Source organism: Mustelus asterias, chromosome 18 (genome assembly GCF_964213995.1).
Source record: "Mustelus asterias chromosome 18, sMusAst1.hap1.1, whole genome shotgun sequence".
Classification (NCBI taxonomy): domain Eukaryota; kingdom Metazoa; phylum Chordata; class Chondrichthyes; order Carcharhiniformes; family Triakidae; genus Mustelus; species Mustelus asterias.
Window position 1 is genome coordinate 9,334,245 of NC_135818.1, and position 20,879 is coordinate 9,355,123.

Here is a 20,879-nt window from a genome sequence, read left to right on the forward strand (position 1 = left end):
AGAGCCCGTGGGTGACTGATCAAGACAAACAACCCATTTCAGTTAAAAGGGCAAGTATCTGCATCTTTCCCACGCAAAATATCTGTGCATTGGCTGCCCCTCTCACCCCAACTGTGATCCACATGACCTGGTGTTCCCTCCATAGGCACAACACAGAAGCTAAATCTTGATGGGCGGCACGGTGGCACAGTGGTTAGCACTGCTGCCGCACAGCAGCAGGGACCCGGGTTCGATTCCTGGCTTGGGTCACTGTCTGTGTGGAGTCTGCGCATTCTCCTCGTGTCTGCGTGAGTTTCCTCCGGGTGCTCCAGTTTCTTCCCACATTCCGAAAGACATGCTGGTTAGGGTGCATTGACCCGAACAGGCGCCGGAGTGTGGTGACTAGAGGAATTTCACAGTAACTTTAAAACGCACCCAATATCACACCCATTTTGCAAACATCGACTTATGCCCAAGTATCTTCCAAACTCACTACAATACACTGGAACTTAAAATGGGCAAAAGTCAGTGGAAACAATCCTGGCCTGTGAAAAATGTCAAACACCTACATAAATATTTACCCCAAAGTGTGAAAGTTTAAGTTTCAATTCATTTCAGTAGCACATTCAAACTTTATGTAAGAGATAATACAGTCATTTAGAAGTGCAGAACTTGAGTACTGCTGAAAAAAGACATTTTGTCGAAGCTTCATAGAATCCCTACAATGCAGAAGGAGGCTAGTCGGCCCATCGAGTCTGTACCGACAACAATCCCACCCAGGACCCATCCTTGTAGCCCCACGTAATCTCTCTGACACTAAGGGGCAGTCCCACCCAGACCTGTTCCCCGTAACCCCAAGTATTTACCCCGCTAATCCCCATAACCTGCACATCTTGGGACACTGTCCAAGGGGCAATTTAGCATAGCCAATCCACCTAATCCGCACATCTTTGGACTGTGGGGGGAAACCGGAGCACCCGGAGGAAACCCACGCAGACACGGGAGAACGTGCAAACTCCACACAGACAGTCACCCAAGGCCGGAATCGAACCCAGGTCCCTGACGCTGTGAGGCAGCAGTGTGAACCACTGTGCCGCCCGGAAGCTTTTTGTCTTACTCATCAGGGCAGTCGCAAGAATGCCAATGTAAGATTGGCCTTATCGGCAACCTTGTAAATGGAGCCCAAGCCATTCGCTCATCATGCAAGCTTGATGCTGAAATAGGGGCGCATTAAAGACATCCTGCGCCATAATAGCTACCCTGATCAGACATTTGACACTGTATGCCACACAAACCCATGAACAGGCCTAAGACCATCACTTTAAACCCTGAAAAGCGTCCAGTTTACCTCCGATTATCCAGGAAGGACAAGGAAAATTCAAGCCACAAGTGAAGTTAGCTGTGTCATGCTGCTACTACACAGTAGTAACACGAGTGATAATCGCCACTAACAGGATGTTGCTGTCAAGCCAAAATGACATTCTGCCTATCGCACAAATAACGTGGTATATGAATTTCAGTGCCAGTGAGATGCTGGGTATGTAGGCCGTATGTCCCAGAGACTGGTGAATCATATCTAACAGCATGTCCCTTCTGTTCCCAATGGACAAGGTACAGATTGTACCCAACCAGCCCCTACTTGCAAAACTCAAAAGTGCCCAATATTAGATGTGATTCTGCAATTATAAATTCATAAGATATAGGAGCAGAATTAGGCCATTCAGCCCATCGAGTCCGCTCCGTCGGTGGTGACGTTCACGAGGGGTCATAGGTTCAAGGTGAAGGGGGGGAGGTTTAACACAGATATCAGAAGGACATATTTCACACAGAGGGTCGTGGGGGCCTGGAATGTGTTGCCGGGCAAGGTGGTGGAGGCGGACACACTGGGAACGTTTAAGACTTATCTAGACAGCTATATGAACGGAGTGGGAATGGAGGGATACAAAAGAGTGATCTAGTTTGGACCAGGGAGCGGCGCGGGCTAATTGTTCCTGGTTTCTCGTTTCAAGGCTTCATTCTACGATCATCTTACTGGTGCCAGTACAGAGTGAGACTGCGGATAGTTGGGAACCTGTCTCGGGGGCAGGGGATTCATATGGTGTTCGTGGAAGTGGAAATGACTAGGGTTGGGAAGCATTTTCCGATCGGGGCCATTGTGATCTCCAGGACTCGTTTCGATCGCCTCAGGGGGTCGGAGAGGAATTTCCCAGATTTTTTTTTCCCCATATTGGCCCTGGGGTTTTTCACTCTGGGTTTTCGCCTCTCCCTGGAGATCACATGGTCTGGAATGGGGGGGTGGGGGTAAGTTAATAGGTTGTAATGAACAAAGCATCGTAGCTGTGAGGGACAGCTCGGTGGATAGGATATTGGTATGTAGATAGGCTGGAAAATTGGGCGGGGATCCTGGATTCAGGATTCAATCCTGGACCGGGGAGCGGCGCGGGCTTGGAGGGCCGAAGGGCCTGTTCCTGTGCTGTATTGTTCTTTGTTCTTTGTTCTTTGTTCCGCCATTCGATCATGGCTGATATGCTCCTCATTCCATTTTCCTGCCTTCTCCCCATAACCCTTCAACCCATTACCAATTAAAAATCTGTCTAACTCCTCCTTAAATGTACTCACTGTCCCAGCATCCACCGCACTTTGGGGTAGCGAATTCCACAGATTCACAACCCTTTGGGAGAAGTAGTTTCTCCCCAACTCTATTTTAAATTTGCTGCCCCTTATCCTAAGACTATGGCCTCTCGTTCTAGAATGTCCCACAAGAGGAAGCATCTGCTCCACCTCTACCTTATCGATACCTTTTAACATCTTGTACACCTCAATTTGATGTCCCCTCATTCTTCTAAATTCCAGAGAGTATCGGCCTAAACTGTTCAATCTCTCTTCATACGACAAACCCCTCATCTCTGGAATCAATCTAGTGAACCTCCTCTGAACTGCCTCCAATGTCACTACATCTTTCCTCAAATAAGGGGACCAAAACTGTGCGCAATATTCCAGGTGCGGCCTCACCAGTGCCTTGTATAGTTGCAATAATATGTCCTTACTTTTTATGTTCTATTCCTTTAGCTATAAATGCCAACTGGACAACATTTACTAAATAATCCTCAGTGTGCTAAAAGTTATGCTGACAACCAACTTATGATTGTCAGGCAGGCTCACAGTATGGCATATTTGCATGTACAGGCTCCAGAAAGCTACATATATTAATACTCAGGGCCCTATTCTTTTCAGACAGATGGAACATGTATGTACATTGCACATGTTTTAGCTGCACAAAATAAGTGACAGCCATTTGCTGGTTCATTCCTCAGAGCAATGCCTTGATCAAAGTCAAGCCAAACAATGCTTGGCAGTTAACTATCAATCACCATTAACTGGTCCATGGAAATGCTTCTACCAATCGACTTGCCACCCAATCAGCACTCTCTTTACATACAGAATAAAGTTATTGTTTCCCCTGACATTTGTATTCTTGCAATTGTCCTGATGAGTGCAAGACAAAAAGCTTCGACAAAATGTCTTTCTTCAGTAATAATGAAGAGATAAATGGGTTGGATTATGGTATTGAAGCATTTACCGCTGACTTCAAGTGGCACTCAGAGGCTCAGGCCTTCAGCACTCTCTGAAGACTTCAAAACTGGCCTATGTACAGTATAACATTCAAGCATGAAGCCAAGAGCCAGGAACTTGCAAGGAACTTTACAGTTTAATTTCAGTTGGATGCCTCTATTCTGGGCATGGGAAGCAATGTGACCACATTTAGATGTCATCTCCGACACAAGACATAGGGCCTGATTTTACCATTTTGGGTCTAAGTGCTGAATCCGGGCGTCAAATAGATCCGCGCCTGGAATCCTCTTTCCAGCGCGCCCATATGCGTTTTGCCGGCTCCGGTCCGATTCGCGCAGTGGGCGGTGCTTAGCGCTGCCGGAACGATCGGAGCTCTGAACTGCGCACGCGCAGTTCGAAAAAAATCTGAAGCAGCGCGCCCGGGCGGGGAGAAAAAAGCAGAGAGAGCAGCTCTCTGACCCAGATCATCTGGGGGGGGGGGGGGGGGTGGTGGGACCCATATCACCCTCTGGTGGGGGAGGGGGGGGGTGTTGTGACGGGTCCATCTGGCTCACCAAGTCAGTTACAATACTGCGTTCAGCATCTACTGAACCATCTTGGATACAAAGGATAATGGCATTAGGGTTCTGCATGTAAGCCTTGCTTATGCTAAAAATTATATCCTTGGTGTCGGTAGCCATTCCTGATGTTACAGTACTAATAACACCAGGAAGATCAACCAGTACCATTCATTATCCTTTGTATCCAAGATGGTTCAGTAGACGCTGAATACAGTATTGTAACTGACTTGGTGAGCCAGATGGACCCACATGGCAGAAGGACCATCGTTGTGTTGACCAAAGTGGATCTAGCTGAGGAACATACAGCTTATCTTGCTAACGGAAGGATGGTGGAGGGAGATCAGCGATCGACGTAGGTTGGGGGTGTGCTCTGCCGAGGGGGGTGCCTCCCGGGGGGGGGGGGGGGGGGGTCTGATCCGGGGGGGGGGGGGGGGGGGGGGGGCTGCAGGGGTGGGTCCGTGAAGGATGGTGACTTCACAAGGGCAGAGAGGGCTTCGGAGGTTCCCCTGCAGAATAGAAATCCGCTTTGGACTTTTATTCTGCAGGTCACTAAAAGCGCGGATTCGGGACGGACCAGAAGACGGTAAAGTGGGATTTGGCAGTCGGGTTGGGCGTGCGGTTCATTAAGTCGATTTAAACGCATGCTAATGCATTTAAATCGTCGGGCCGCCCGATTCGGGCGCAGGCTGGACCCGCGCCCGAATCGGGTGTCGGTAAAGCCACGATCTGCTCGGAATCGGGTGTAGATCGCGGTATAGGCCCGATGCCCAACTTTACGCCCGAGTTTTGGTAAAATCGGGCCCATAAAGGATGTCATGCTCAAGTGCTGAACAAATCATTGTTTAACTCACAATCCTTATTGTTCCAACTGTATAAGCTCACTTATAGTAAGAGAAAACAATGAATCAAGCAAAGCCCCTCCAATTCTTATATCCCTTCTGTCATGTACACACACACACACACACACACACACACACACACACACACACACACAAAGACGGTGGTGAGCCACCTTCTTGAACTGCTGCAGTCCCTGGGGGTGTAGGTACACCCACAATGCTGGTAGGGAGGTAGTGCCACGATTTTGATCCAGTGACACTGAATGAACAGTGTTATGTTTCCAAGTCAGAATTATGCATGACTTGGGAACATTCAGCTTGTGGTGTTCCCAGCTATCTGCTGCCCTTGTCCTTCTAGATGGTAGTGGTCGTAGGTTTGGAAGGTGTTGAGCCTTGGGGAGTTCCTGCAATGCATCTTGTAGATGGTACACACTGCTGGCACTGTTCATTAGTGGCGGGGGGGATTGAATGCTTGTGGAAGGGGTAACAATCAAGCAGGGCTGCTTTGTCCTGGATAGTGTCAAGCACCTTGAGTGTTGTTGGAGCTGTACTCATCCAGTCAAGTGGAGAGTATTCCATCGCACTCCGGACTTGCACTTTGTAGGTGGGGACAGGCTTGGGGAGTCAGGAGATGAGTTACTCACAGTGGGATCCCTAACCTCTGACCTGGTCTTACAACCATCGTGTTTATATGGCTGGTCCAGTTCAGTTTCTAGTCAATGGCTAGTGGTCAATATAGATAGTAGGAGATATAGACTCTCTCTCCCAAACTGTTAATCGAGTTTTCTAACATAGTGAGCCTCACTAGTCCCTCAAATCAGTAACACCACACCACACCCCACCCTGAAATATCAGCAGCTACTGTGCAAACCTGTCCCTTACAACAACATAGATGGATGGGACGGGGATTGCAAGATTAAGCCAAGGATACTTGTGAAAATGTTGAAGTGCAAACTAGGTCCATGCAAGGTACAAATATACAACTTCAAATATAACTCAAAACCAAATTTTGGACATTGGGCATTCAAAATCAAAAATGACCTGAGGCTTTGCATACTCACTCGGAAGCCATACAGTCGTCAATTGGCTCACCCAGAAGCTCCAAGCTGTGCAGGATCCAGTAACAGAGCCAGGGTCGACTTGCATCCAAACACTGGAGCAAAACCAGAAACATTATTTACAGCCACATAACAACAAGAGGAACACAGCTGGTAAAAAACATAGAAATGCCTGATATTACTGAACATTATCAAATGGATAGAAACATTATTGCATTTTTTATGCAAGTTGTTATGCCCCATTTGTCCAAATCCAATGCACTGACCAATTAAAGTATGCTCATCTAGAAATACTGAAAACATAAGCAATCCTCAGACTAATGAACTGTAGACCGAGAACCAAATACTCTTGCTCAAAACAGCATGAAAACAGAAGATTTGTTGCTGGTTTTAAACGAAAACATGTGGTTGAATATTGTATTTTGGGATATTTCAGATTAGTAAGAAAGGAATAGAATTCTGGTTCAACCTCACCTGAAGCACTGCATCCAATTCTGGGCACCGCACTTCAGGACGGATGTGAAAGTTTTGGAGAGGCGCAGAAAAGATTTACTGAATAGTTCCAGGGATGTGTGGCTTCGATTATGTGTCTCGATCGTCAAAGCAAGCACTATTCTCCCGCGGAGCTTGGATAGAGGTGTTCAAAATGATGAGGAGTGTAGATCGAAATAAACTGGAGGACCGCGCCTTAAAGTGTTTGGCAAAGGCAGCAAAAGCAACATTCGGAAAAACTATTTAACACAGCGAGTGATTAGGATCTGGCCGCGCTCGCTTGAAAACCAGAGATTCCCACCCGACTTTAATGGACCTTTACGTGGTCTGCCCCCGACCCGCTAGAATTCCAGTGGCGGGCAGGGTGGGAGAATTCCGGCCCTGGATTGCAGTGACTGATGGTATAATGGAGGCAGTTTCAGTCATGGCTTTCTTAAAGTTTTTTTTAAGGTTTATTTATTAGTCACAAGTAAGGCTTACATTAACATTGCAATGAAATCACTGTGAAATTCCCCTATTCGCCACGGTCCGGCGCCTGTTTGGGTCAATGCATCCTAACCAGCATGTCTTTCAGACTATGGGAGGAAATCCGAGCACCCGGAGGAAACCCACGCAGACATGGGGAGAACGTGCAAATTCTGCACAGACCGCGCCCTGGCGCTGTGAGGCAGCCAGTGCTAACCACTGTGTCACCGTGCTGCCCGACTGGGAAATGGATAATTATCTGAAAATGGTGGCAAGTACTGCTGCCTCACAGGGCCAGGGACCCGGGTTCGATTCCATTGAAGCAGACAGCTATCCTGCAGCCTCCAAGCAGATACGATGATGACTTTTAAGGGGTGTTTTGACAAATACGTGAATAGGATGGGAAGAGAGGGATACGGGTCCCTGGAAGGGTAGGGGGTTTTAGTTCAGTTGGGCAGCATGGTCAGTGCAGGCTTGGAGGGCCGAAGGGTCTATTCCTGTGTTGTAATTTTCTTTGTTCTTTGAAACAGGTTTCAACATGCAGCCCAGCATGGGCATTGCTGCAGACTAGGGCACCTGAGAGTGCGTGTGTGTGCGCGCATGGCTAACAGTGCATGGTGACACTGCGCCTCTTAACGAGAAGCAGCGTTCAATGTACTCATTTATTAACCAGTCTGTTTTCAATTTTGTTCCAGTTTGTGTCTCAGTTTCCACAACACTGACATGAGGCTGACTGGCCTTCAATTGCAGGCTTTATCCCCCCACTTTTTGACAGGTGTAACATTGGCCATGCTCCAGTCCTTTGGTACAATTTGCATATCCGAGGAGCACTGGAAGACTCCCAAGAGCCTCCACAATTTTAACCTCAACCTCCCCTCAGTGATCCAGGATACATCCCATCTGGACCAGGTGAATTTTTTCCTTTTGAGTGCTGCTAACCTTTAACTCCCTCCCCTCTGGCTACTTTTTATCCCATCCAATTTTTCTATTGCCTCCTCCTTCATTGTGACATTGACAGCATCTTCTTGCGTAGTGAAAACAGAAGCAAAGTACTCACTTACAGCTGGGTCCCATAATCTTTTTGGTCCCATAATCTTCCCCAGCTTTTTCCTGGCTTTTACTATTCACAGATTTATTTTTAAAAAACTTTGGGTTTCCTTTGATGTTGCTAACAAAACTATTCTAATAATTTCTGGAACGACGGAGGTTGAGGCGTGACCTGATGGAGGTTTACAAGATTATGAATGGCACGGACAGATTGGATGGTCTTTCCTCGGGTAGAAAAGTCAAGTACTAGAGGACATAGGTGAGTAGGGAAAAGTTTAGAGGAGAGGTGAGAGGCAAGTATTTTTACACAGAGGGTGGTGAATGTCTGGAACGCACTGCCCAGGTGGTGGGAGCAGGTACGATAGCGGCATTTAAGGGCCACTAGATGAATATATGAATAGAATGGGAATGGAAGGATATAGACTCCATAAGTGCGTATGATCGGCGCAGGCTTGGAAGGCCAAAGGGCCTGTTCCTGTGCTGTACTTTTCATTGTTCTTTGCTCTTTGTGAAGAACAGTCTGGTTTAGTCTCAGGCTGTTGCCTGGGAGAGGGGTGAAGGCCTGAATTGCACTAAGCCTACTTGTGACACTAATAAATAAACGTTAAACTTCATACTTGCGGATTGCAAACACGCTGATCAAGAGATTTCTGTGGTGCATATTTCAGGAAATCCTCCACTTCTTTGCTCTTTACACCGCTATTTCCCTAGTCTACATTAGGGCAATTGTAGTTCCCGATAATCACAACTCTAAAATTGTTGTAAACTTGTGCAATTTGCCGGCAAGTTTGCTCCTCTAATTCCTTCTCACTATTAGACGGCCTATCGTATACACCCAGTTCTACACAAATAGGTTCCGCCTTTGAATCGTCCAGGACATCATCTATTTCTAGTGGTGTAACAGTATCTTTACTACCAGACAAATACTAACACCTCCTCCCATTTTCTCTTTCCAATCTTTGCGAATCATATTGCAGCTAAAGTGCCCATTCCTCCACTTCGTTTGAACCAAGTCTCATGTGCTGACTTGTGCCAACAAGCTCACCAACCTCATTTATCCTGTCTGTGTATTTTAAACTCCTCCAGTCTGCCTCACATGTTTTATTGCTCCTATTTCTGAACTACTTTTCATTCTAATGTTATTTGTCTTTTGCATTGCATTTCTGGAGCACTTCGGTTTCAAAAACACTTCTTTAGTAAATTTGTTTGCCTTTGTTACAGTTCTTGTCGATGCGATATGGTTTTGTGGTTCCTTTGAGCTTTCAATCATAGTGGCCATGAATCATTTGTGAACAAGGTTAGTTAGCAAGCAGGGGAGGGGAATTATAGCTAAATCCCAACATGTCCTCATCTTACACTGACATCCGCACAGCAACAGCAGAGGTTTCTGGATACCCATGTACAGCCGGAATCCTTGCTGATATTATTCATAGAATCCTACAGTGCAGCAGGAGGCCATTCGGCCCATCGAGGCTGCACCGACCACAATCCCACCCAAGCCCTATCCCCATAACCCCATGCATTTACCTTAGCTCGCCCCCCGACACTAAGGGGCAATTTAGCATGGCCAATCCATCTAAATTATTCTTCCTAAATCAGAGTCACTAAGGCCAACTCTAGTAGTCTCATTGCCACCACTGATAATATCAGCAGACAAAATGGAACAAGGATCAAAACTGGTGAAGAACCTGGAACCGTCCTACTCTTCAGAGCTCAGCTGTTCAATTGAGAACCTGCCAGCCATCATGGAAGATTACATTAAGCTTTAAATAGTACGGCAATCTCTAAAGGATTAAATGCATTTAATCTGTAGTGGATCACTTGGACTAAACGCTCCTTTAACTCATTTCTGTTAGATAAAGTGAAGGAACAGAACAAGCATCAGGTGGACAAAGTGGGGGCAATTCTCCCCCAAAAATTCCAAGTGTCGAATTCGCGAGAAAACTGGAATTCATGCTGGTTTTTCAGTGGGAGTTCACACTAGAATTTCCCACACTGTGCAATGCAAAGAATCCCATAGAATCCCTACAGTACAGAAGGAGGCAATTCGGCCCATCGAGTCTGTACCAACCACAATCCCACCCAGGCCCTATCCCCGTAACTCTGCTACCACGACTGCTCACCTTGCCACCTAGTGGAATATTCTCTGTAAACATATTTTTTCTCGAATATTACCCTGTTAATCCCCCTGACGCTAAGGGGCAATTTAGCCTGGCAAATCAACCCAACCCACACATCTTTGGACTGTGGGAGGAAACCCACGCAGGTACGGGGAGAATGTGCAAACTCCACATAGACAGTGACCGAGGCTGGAAAGGCCACTAACGCGAATATCATTAGATTTCGGGGGGCCCGAAAGTGGGGAGCTACTGTATTCCCCGCTGGAGTCAAAAACTTCGGCTGGGTGGGAGATGCTAGCAGGTGCGGAGAATTCAGTCCTGGGCCTGCTAATAGTATTTAAATAGCATGTAAAATACTATTTAAATGCTAGCCCCACCTCCCAGCTGATTTCCGGTACCGTGCAGACGCTGCCAGAAATCCTGCCTTGGGAGACACAAACGCGATACGGGGGCTCGCGGGAATCCCACAATTGGCTGGTGCGTGGTTCTCCCTGCCCACTGCGCCAAAAAATTAGCTCAGCGGGATGGGAGAACTGCCCCCAGTGTTTAAAATTGTCACCGTTGATTACTATATTATCTTAAAGTTTTTGCAATTTGAATCTGTCATTTCTCCCTCTCGTAATCCAACAGAGGCAATGTACCCCCCCCCCCCCCCCCCCCCCCCCCCGCCCCCCCAGAAATACACACTACAAATCACTAGTGTTGCTGTTTGGAAGCAGACATCTTCTTGAATAACCTGGTAAAGGTTTGTTTGATAGAATTGAGCACAATATTAGAACAATCAAATCAATGGCTTGCAGGTTGTAATGATCATCACAACCGTCAGTTTCCGTGGTTTTTACTGTACAAGACTGACAGCGACTTCCGGCACCGGCACTCACACATTTGGATGCATAAGTGCAGAAATCAGTATTAATCACACCCATGCTCCCCCACAGGGCACAATGTTGTAAACATCACAAATCCACAGAATCAGTCATTCGATGCAGACTTTATTTCTTTTTATGCACTACATTTCCTGTAAATTCCCATCAAAATATTTACATTTAAAAGCTTGCTGAATGAGGTGCAGTATATTCTATAACATTATTGTAACCCATAAACTTTTCTGGTCCCAAAATACTAATTTTACAAGTCTGGAGTATCACTCCCTCCAAGACAAGAATCCCGGGGTGGCACAGTGGTTAGCACTGCTGCCTCACAGCGCCAGGGACCCGGGTTCAATTCCAGCCTTGGATGACTGTGTGGAGTTTGCACATTCTCCCTGCGTCTGTGTGGGTTTCCTCCTACAGTTCAAAGATGTGCTGGTTTGATGGGTTGACCATGCTAAATTGCCCCTTAGGGTCCAAAGATATGTAGGTTAGGTGGATTGGCCATGCTAAATTGCCCCTTAGGGTCCAAAGATATGTAGGTTAGGTGGATTGGCCATGCTAAATTACCCTTTGTGTCCAAAGATCTGTAGGTTAGACGGTAAATGCGTGGGGCTACAGGAATAGGGCAAGAGAGAGTCGGTGCAGATACAATGGGCCAAACGGCCACTTTTGCACTGAAGGGATTCTATGATTCTATTTTTAAAAGTACAGATTTTTTAAATATAAAAATGATTATAGTTTCTAATTTACACTCTCTTTATGTCCCAATCTTTATTTCCCTCTCTGTGAAACTGAATGATAACCACTGCCTTTTATTTCCGAGTTTGCTACCTGAGAGAATTAATTCTTCGATCTGACTCAGTGCTCGGATGATTTCACTATTTCTAGATACCGGAGATCCTGTACAGGTGGCACCACAAAGAAACTGAAGTCTTAATAGAAAATCGATGCCACAATCAATTTTGAACATTGCTAAATCTTTGTTTGCTACTGACTGCAAAATCTGGGCCAGTATCCACCTTCAGCACAAGCATTCAAATCACACTCAATAGTGTAATCCTCAATACCAAATCAAAATAACATCCAAAAGATGTGCAGTCAAGTTAAGTGCCAATGGGAAAAAAAAAATCTATTTTGACAGTTTATAGTAAAGCTAATTTTATCACCACCATTGAGTCTGAATGTATTTTCCACCTCGAGATTTAATAATAAAATGTTTTCGGCACCTTCCAAAATGGGAATACTGCTGCGGAAGCTGTCTCACAGATGTCGAGCATAAAATAATATTCAAAGGAAAAGCAGATGGGCGGCACGGTGGCACAGTGGTTAGCACTGCTGCCTCACAGCGCCAGGGACTGATTCCGGCCTCGGGTCACTGTCTGTGTGGAGTTTGCACATTATCCCCGTGTCTGCGTGGGTTTCCTCCAGGTGTTCCGGTTTCCTCCCACAGTCCAAAAGGTGTGCTGGATAGGTGCATTGGCCATGCTAAGTTCTTCCTCAGTGTACCTGAACAGGCACTGGAGTGTGGCAACTAGGGGATTTTCACAGTAACTTCATTGCAGTGCAAGCCTACTTGTGACTAATAAATAAACTTTAACTTTAGATTAAATCTCCGGGTACAAAATGCATTCAGATACAACGGTGGTAAAATTTGCTTCACTACAAAAAGGATTCCCCCCACCCCCCCCCCCCCGCCTCTGGTTGCATATCTACTGTATTTCACACTTGAGAGGGACATATGTGAAGATAATTCACAGAGACATTGTGACTATAATATTTATAATCAAAGAATCAAAGGAAGAACAGTTGTGGAATTCACCCCAAGTCAGGCCACATTTGCTGGTCACACATCCCATCAACTTACTGCTAAAATTCTCCACTACTCAAACTAGAAATGCTCGTGAGCCTGCGCATGTCAGTCTCTGTTCCTGAACTGCTTTCACTGGTCAGAATTCTCCCACTGGCAGCACACCCCCACCCGCGGGTCTCCTGGCAGCATGAGGTGGCTTCAACGGGAATTCCCAATGATAGCGACAGGACCAGAGAATTCTGCCCCCAGCAAACAGCCAAGAAATACCACAGCAGGGAGGCCAGAGAATCCTCCCCACTGTCCTGAATTGAAAGCGAGCCTTTGGGTCAGTGAGGTTCAAAATCTACTTCTGTCGGTGCTGAAAGTGGAGACTGGATGTTAAAGATATGTTCATCATTTTTTTAAAAATTCATTCATGGGACATGGGCGTCGCTGGCTGGGCCAGCATTTATTGCCCATCCCTAGTCGCCTGAGGGCAGTTGAGAGTCAACCACATTGCACTGGCTCTGGAGTCACATGTAGGCCAGACCAGGTAAGGACGGCAGATTTCCTTCCCTAAAAGGACATTAGTGAACCTGATGGGTTTTTCCGACAATTGGCAATGGTTTCATGGTCATCAGCAGATTTTTAATTCCAGATAATATTTTTTATTAAACTCAAATTCCACCATCTGCCGTGGCGGGATTTGACCCCGGGTCCCCAGAACATTAGCTGAGTTTCTGGATTAATAGTCTAGCGATTATACCACTTGGCCATCGCCTCCCCTTAAGGCTAAGAGACTGTGAAGGGCATTGTCAAATTAAGTACCTAGAGCACCTATGAACAGAGACTTTATTCATTTGATCTATTAGTGCCCATTTTACTGGCATATTCAACAGAGCATAAAGTGAGATGGGAGCTATCACTTAAAGGTAATTTACCAATTAGCCATTGTCATTCAGAATGAGTGTAAATAGAGGCTGCTAGAACACTGTGGGTGACAGGTTAGAAGGCAGACATATGTACCACTGCGTTCTGTAAATAAACCTATTATCAAGGAAAAGGATTAGTGCCTGGTTTCATTTTACTGCATCTGGCTTGGGATCCAATTAACACCTGAGCTCAGTCAGTGGACTGTGGATTGCTTGCAGTGGGAGACTCGTGTCCGGAGAGAGGGGAAGCTGCCTCCCACACCCTCCCACCTTGATTATGTTGTCGGAGCCCATAAAACCCTGCCAGTTTATCGGACTAACCACATTATAGACAGTTAAAATGATGGCCAAGTTCGTAATAATAATCGCTTTCACTCTGCCCTATCATATTGTTAATTTATGACGCTCCTGCCACTTCCTCATAATATTCTCCAAGAGTACAAAGAATTGAAAATGAAGCTGTTCTTGTACAGGATCTGTACAAAGCACTAGCTAGTTTTTTGTTCTACATTTTCAAATAATGCTAAATGGTTGAAAGCAAAGTGAAAATCAGTGTACCCCGATAAAACAATGCATGGAGCGGCACAGTGGTTAGTACTGCTGCCTCACAGGGACCCGGGTTCAATTCCGGCCTCAGGTCACTGTCTGTGCGGAGTTTGCACGTTCTCCCCATTTCTGCGTGGGTTTCCTTCGGGTGCTCCAGTTTCCTCCCACAGTCCAAAGATGTGCGGGTTACGTTGACTAGCCATGCTAAATCACCCCTTAGTGTCAGAGAGACTAGCAGGGTAAAGAAGAAGAAAGGTTGAACAAACTTGGATTGTTGGCGAATGAGGTTTACAAGATTATGACAGGCTTGGATAGAGTGGATAGTCAGAGTCTTTTTCCCAGGGTCGAAGGGTCAATTACTCGGGGGCACGGGTTGAAAGTGAGAGGGGGGAGTTTGAAAAAGATGCAAGGGGTAAGTTTTTCACACTGAGGGTGGTGAATGCCTGGAACACGCTGCCGGAGGTGGGGAAGCAGATTCTGTAACAACGTTCAAGAGGCATCTGGATAGATACATGAATAGGCAGGAAATAAAGGGATATGGACCATGTAGAGGCAAGAAAAATTAGATTAGAGAAGCATCTGTGTCAGCACAGACTTGATGGGTCGAAGGGCCTGCTCCTGTACTGTACTGTTCTTTGTTCTAAATATGTAGGGTTACAGGGATAGGGCCTGGGTGGGATTGTTGTCGGTTCAGGCTTGATGTACCAAGTGGCCTCCTTCTGCACTGTATGGATTCCATGATTAATTTTAATCACACATCAACAGCTAAGTTCCAAACTTCACATTGAATCTGCACGTTAAAAATCCAAGGTGCACGATCCTTCCCCCTCCACCGCCCCCGCTTGAAATCTTACCGAGTACGACTCCGAGAGGTGCCTCAGACCTTTCTTCAAGTACTGGAAATGTTTCTCCCTTTGAAGGGTAGGCCTGGAAAACAGCAGACACGACAGAATCAACCAATGCAGATAACTAGGCAGCACTGAACCTCTACGGGCTGTTGTATAATTCATATTTTCATTAATACATTCGGGCTGTACTCAACGTTCCAGTTTGAGGGTTCATAGACAACTGCAGACTGCAAAGTGCATAATTTTGCAGTACAAGGTCCCAGGCCAGACCATGGATGGACGCACTGCATCTTTTACCATCCAGTTTTGTAAACTTTAAATATCTTGCATTCTTACATCCAATAGAAAGGACATTACAGTCCTGCCACTTAACAACTCTGAGCCTAAACACATTGCGTTTAGATTGCAGCATAATGCGAGTTTATATGTTACACACCTAATGGAAATAGTGATTCAGAGAGTCAGAGTTTTACAGCACCGAAAGAGGCCCTTCGGGCCATCATGTCTGTGCTGGCCATTGAGCACCTATTTATTCTAATTTTCCAGCACTTGGCCCATAGCCTTGCGTGTTATGGTGTTTCAAGCGTTCATCTAAATACTTCTTAAAATGTTGTGAGAGCTTCCACCTCTACCACTCTTTCAGGCATTGAGTTTGAGATTTCCATCACCCTCTGGGTGAAAAGGTTTTTTTTCCTCACTTCTCCTACAAACCTCCAGCCCCTTAAGTTAAATCTATGCCCCCTGGTTACTGACCCTCTGCTTAGGGGGAACAGTTGCTTCCTGTCTAAGCCCCTCATAATTTTATACAGCTTAATCAGATCCCCCCCCTCAGCCCTCGCTGCTCCAAGGGTAGCACGGTGGCACAGTGATTGGCACTGTTGCCTCAGCGCCAGAGACCCGGGTTCGATTCTGACCTCGGGTCACTATCTGTGTGGAGTTTGCACGTTCTTCCCATGTCTGCGTGACTTTCCTCCGGGTGCTCCGGATTCCTGCCACACTCCAAAGATGTGCAGGTTAGGTTGATTGGCCATGCTAAATTAGCCCTAGTTTCAGGGGATTAGCAGGGTAAATATGTGGGATTACGGGAATCGAGCCTGTGCAGACTCAATGGGCTGAATGGCCTCTTTCTGCACTGTAGGGATTCTATGATTCACTTGATAAAAGTGAGAGCTGGCCACAAAATTCTTTAAAAACTGGAAATTTAATGTTTCCTCCCAGAATTTGCAATAGATTTCAGGTGTGGAAGCCCAAAAACAGAACTCATTTAACAGCCACGAGCAAGGATTTCATAATGCGGAACATTGTTATATGTGTGACTATTTCCAAGCCCATCTCAGTTTATTAGATGAATTTCAAGGAACTGAAAAGCTTATTAGTATTTAAAGTCTTAAATTGGGCAAAATGATCTTGTTTAGCCACAGTTGCGAAACAGAAGTGAAACATACAACACTTAGTTCATTGTACTCAGCTGACAGCATGTGACTCTGCACCATTGTTACATATGAGCAGAATAAAATATCCCTGGCAAAGTAGTATAAAAACATATTCTGGACAATGCATAGGCTGGATGGAGCATGTGGCAAATCACAAACGCATAAGCATGTTGAGAGGAAGTCGTAACCTGCAAGATCAAAGCTCAAACCATTTATCAACTGAATTAGGAGAGCTTGCAAAATTATACAAGCCACATAGTGCCACATAGGGCGGTACAGTGACACTGCTGCCTCAGTGCCAGGGACCCGGGTTCGATTCCCGACTTGGGTCACAGTCTGTGCGGAGTTTACACATTCTCCCAGTGTCTGCGTGGGTTTCCTCCGGGTGCTCCGGTTTCCTCCCACAGTCCAAAGATGTGCGGGTTAGGTTGATTGGCCATGCTAAAATTGCCCTTAGTGTCCTGAGATGCGTAGGTTAGAGGGATTATTGGATAAATATGTAGGGATATGGGGGTAGGGCTTGGGTGGGATTGTGGTCGGTGCAGACTCGATGGGCCAAATGGCCTCTTTCTGCACTGTAGGGTTTCTATGATTTCCAAAGATGTGCGGGTTAGATTGGTTGGCCGTGCTAAATTGGCCCTTAGTGTCCCGGGACGTGTAGATCAGAGGGATTAGCGGGGTAAATGTGTGGGGTTGTGGGCATAGGATCTGGGTGGGATTGTTGTTGGTGCAGACACGATGGGCCGAATGGCCTCCTTCTTCACTGTTGGATTCTATGATTATGGAATTAATAGAGGTCAATTTTGTGGAAATTCCACATCCCAACATTATGCCACAGTCACAGCAGGTAGCAGAGTCCCAAAGTGAGAAAAGCAACTCCACGGCAGGAGTAGTGTGTGAAATCTGTCACTCAGTTGGAGGAAGGAAACACAAGAATTCTATCAAGCAGGTAGATGTTCAGATTATGGATTACGGATTACATTAGACCTGAAAAAGTTCATTAGGATTTGAGAGACCTTCATGATTATCAATGGTTCTGCAGGGATTAATATCATCCCGCTGAAGATGTTGGCCTATATTGCGAAGGGGATAGAATATAAAAGCAGGGATGTCTTGATGCACCTGTACATGGCATTGGTGAGGCCGCAGCTGGAATACTGTGTGCAGTATTGGTCCCCTTATATGAGGAAGGATATATTGGCATTGGAGGGAGTGCAGAGAAGGTTCACCAGGTTGATACCGGAGATGAGGGGTTTGGATTATGAGGAGAGGCTGAGGAGATTGGGTTTGTACTCGTTGGAGTTTAGAAGGATGAGGGGGGATCTTATGGAGACTTATAAGATAATGCGGGGGCTGGATAGGGTGGAGGCGGAGAGATTCTTTCCACTTAGTAAGGAAGATAAAACTAGAGGACACAGCCTCAAAATAAAGGGGGGTCGGTTTAAGACAGAGTTGAGGAGGAACTTCTTCTCCCAGAGGGTGGTGAATCTCTGGAATTCTCTGCCCACTGAGGTGGTGGAGGCTACCTCGCTGAATATGTTTAAAGCGCGGATGGATGGATTCCTGATCGGTAAGGGAATTAAAGGTTATGGGGATCAGGCGGGTAAGTGGTACTGATCCACGTCAGATCAGCCATGATCTTATTGAATGGCGGGGCAGGCTCGAGGGGCTAGATGGCCTACTCCTGCTCCTATTTCTTATGTTCTTATGAAGTAGAGGAAAATAAATCTCAAGAGGAAGTATCGCGATAGTGCTTTGAGTATCACTGGCCTGCGAAATAGGTACCCTGGTCTTTCAACCAAGTTGCTGCAAAGCTCAGAAACAAAGACAGAGGGGGTTCTTCTCAAAAAATAATTTCACTCTCCACAAAAGAAACTTATCCCTACGGAAGGATTGCAATTACAGAGACACGGCTGCAGGGTGACCAAAGCTGGGAACTGAATATCCAAGGGTACTCGAAATTTAGGAAGGAAGTCTGTGTGGGTTTCCCCCCACAGTCCAAAGATGTGCAGGTTAGGTGGATTGGCCATGCTAAATTGCCCATTAGTATCCCAAGATATGTAGGTTAGATGGATTAGCCATGGTAAATGTGTGGGGTTACAGGGATATGGTAGGGGTGGCGTTAATAGTTAAGGATTAAATCAGTGCAATAGTGAGAGGGTATTGGCTCAGAAAAGCAAGATGTAGAATCAGTCTGGGTGGAGTTAAGAAGCAACAAGGGACAGAAAATAAACATCAGTGGGAGTTGTCTATCGGCCTCCAAAACAGTAAAAAAAATGTTTATTTATTAGTGTCATAAGTAGGCTCACATTAACACTGCAATGAAGTTACTGTGAAAATCCCCCAGTCGCCACACTCCAGCGTCTGAGGGAGAATTTACTATGGCCAATCCACCTAACCAGCACGTATGGGATGGCTTTGGAAAGGAAATTAGAGATGCATGTAACAAGGGTGAACTTAAGTTACGTATAGACTGGGCTAACCACATGAATAATAATACTGTGGCAGATGAATTCCTGGAGTGAGAGAGAGAGATTTCTTTTAGACCAGTAAGTCAAGGAACCAAGTAGGGAACATACTATCCTAGATTTGATATTGTGCAATGAGAAGGGATTAATTAATGATCGTGTTGTGCGGGCTGCTTTAGGGAACAGTGACCGTAACATGAGAGAATTCTTCATAAGAATGGAAAGTGAAGTAGTCTGATTCGAAACTAGGGTCTTAAAGCTAAACAAAGGAAACTATGAAGGTATAAGGTTGGCTAAAATAGATTGGGGAACTTCATTTAAAGGCATGATGGTGGATACGCCTGTATTCACTGGAGTTTAGAATCACGGAATCCCATAGAATTCCTACAGTGCAGATGGAGGCTATTCGGCCTATTGAGTCTGCACTGACTCTCTGACAGGGTACCTTCCCCAGGCCCTCAACTCTACCATATCCCTGTAACCCCACACATTTACCATGGCTAATCCATTTAACCTACACATCTTGGGATACTAATGGGCAATTTAGCATGGCCAATCCACCTAACCTGCACATCTTTGGACTGTGGGGGGAAACCCACACAGACACAGGGAGAATGTGCAGACTCCACACACAGACAGTCATCCGAGGCTGGAATTGAACCCAGGTCCCTGGCGCTGTGAGGCAGCTGTGCTAACCATTGTGTCACCGTGCCCATGAGAGGGGATCTCATTGAAACATACAAATTCTGCCAGGGCAGGACAGACTGGATGCAGGAATGTTTCCTCTGGTTGGTGGGCGGCGGTCACAGTCTCAGGATGCAGGATCAGCCATTTCAGACTGAGGAGATGTGAAACTTCTTCACTCAGAGGGTGATGAACTTGTGCAAGTCTTTACCATTCAAGATTGTGGAGGCCAAGTCACTAAATGTATTCAAGAAAGAAATAGATAGATTTCTAGAATCTAAAGGTGTCAAGGGAGAGCACTGGAGTATGGCATTAAGACGGAGGATCAGCCCTGATCATACTGAACAGCAGAGCAGGCTCGAAGGGCTGAATGGTCTACTTCTGCTCCTAGCTTTGATGCTTCTAGGATTGCGTCATTAGTACACAGAAACACACAATATGCATTTAGATTTTGTTTGGCCAAGCAATTAGGGAGCTGGAAATGTAGCTCCGCAGAGCAAGTTATTAAAATGTTCAGTCGTTTGAGGGATTTAAATCCCAATAATGTTCAGTCTTAACACCCACTTACCGGATTTGTTTACAGGGAACCAATAACTGCTCAAGTTGGGACCAGAGAGACTCTGTTCAGCGTCCAGTCATCCAGTGCTATTTCCAAGTCCCTGAGCACTTGAACATTAGCAGACTAAATTACTGAAATGAGGCTCAAAAATGCAATTTACAGGAGCCTTTGTTAAAGTGTCACTTGAATATAATAACCAATTTATTGCAGTTACAAGAGTTTTCAAATGATACCCTTGCATTAATACAAAATAAATTACATAAAGGCACCAGAGAGACAAACCGTGCTGAGTTCAGAGCAGCTCACCTCCCTGCCCCTCGCACAGGGTTTATCCTGGGACGAGATACACTTCACCATCAGGGAAACCAAACTGGGCAGAATTTCCCGAATTGCTCCAAAGTGTCAGCTGGGGCGGGAAAGCGGAGTGTAGCCCGCCATTGTGCTGCCAGCTTTTTGAAAAGAAAAGTGAAGGGGTGGACACCTGCAACGAAGACTCTTGAAAGAACCTTTTTATAAAGGGTGTTGATTGAGAAAGAAAATAAAAGGAGGAACACCCCATCCCCCCCAACCACTACCCCACGGGAACAGCACCCCTTCCCCCTACACCTCCCCATG

General features: G+C 46.0%; 1 protein-coding gene across 1 annotated transcript in view; it reads right to left on the reverse strand.

Annotated features, from left to right (window-relative positions):
* fntb (farnesyltransferase, CAAX box, subunit beta) overlaps positions 1–20,879 on the reverse strand; it is a 110,791-nt gene that overhangs the window by 59,939 nt on the left and 29,973 nt on the right. The window contains exons 3-4 of the mRNA XM_078233397.1: positions 15,127–15,199; positions 6,013–6,104 (exon numbers count right to left, since the gene is read on the reverse strand). Coding sequence (XP_078089523.1) covers positions 6,013–6,104; positions 15,127–15,199 — 165 coding nt within the window. The remainder of the gene's footprint in view (positions 1–6,012; positions 6,105–15,126; positions 15,200–20,879) is intronic.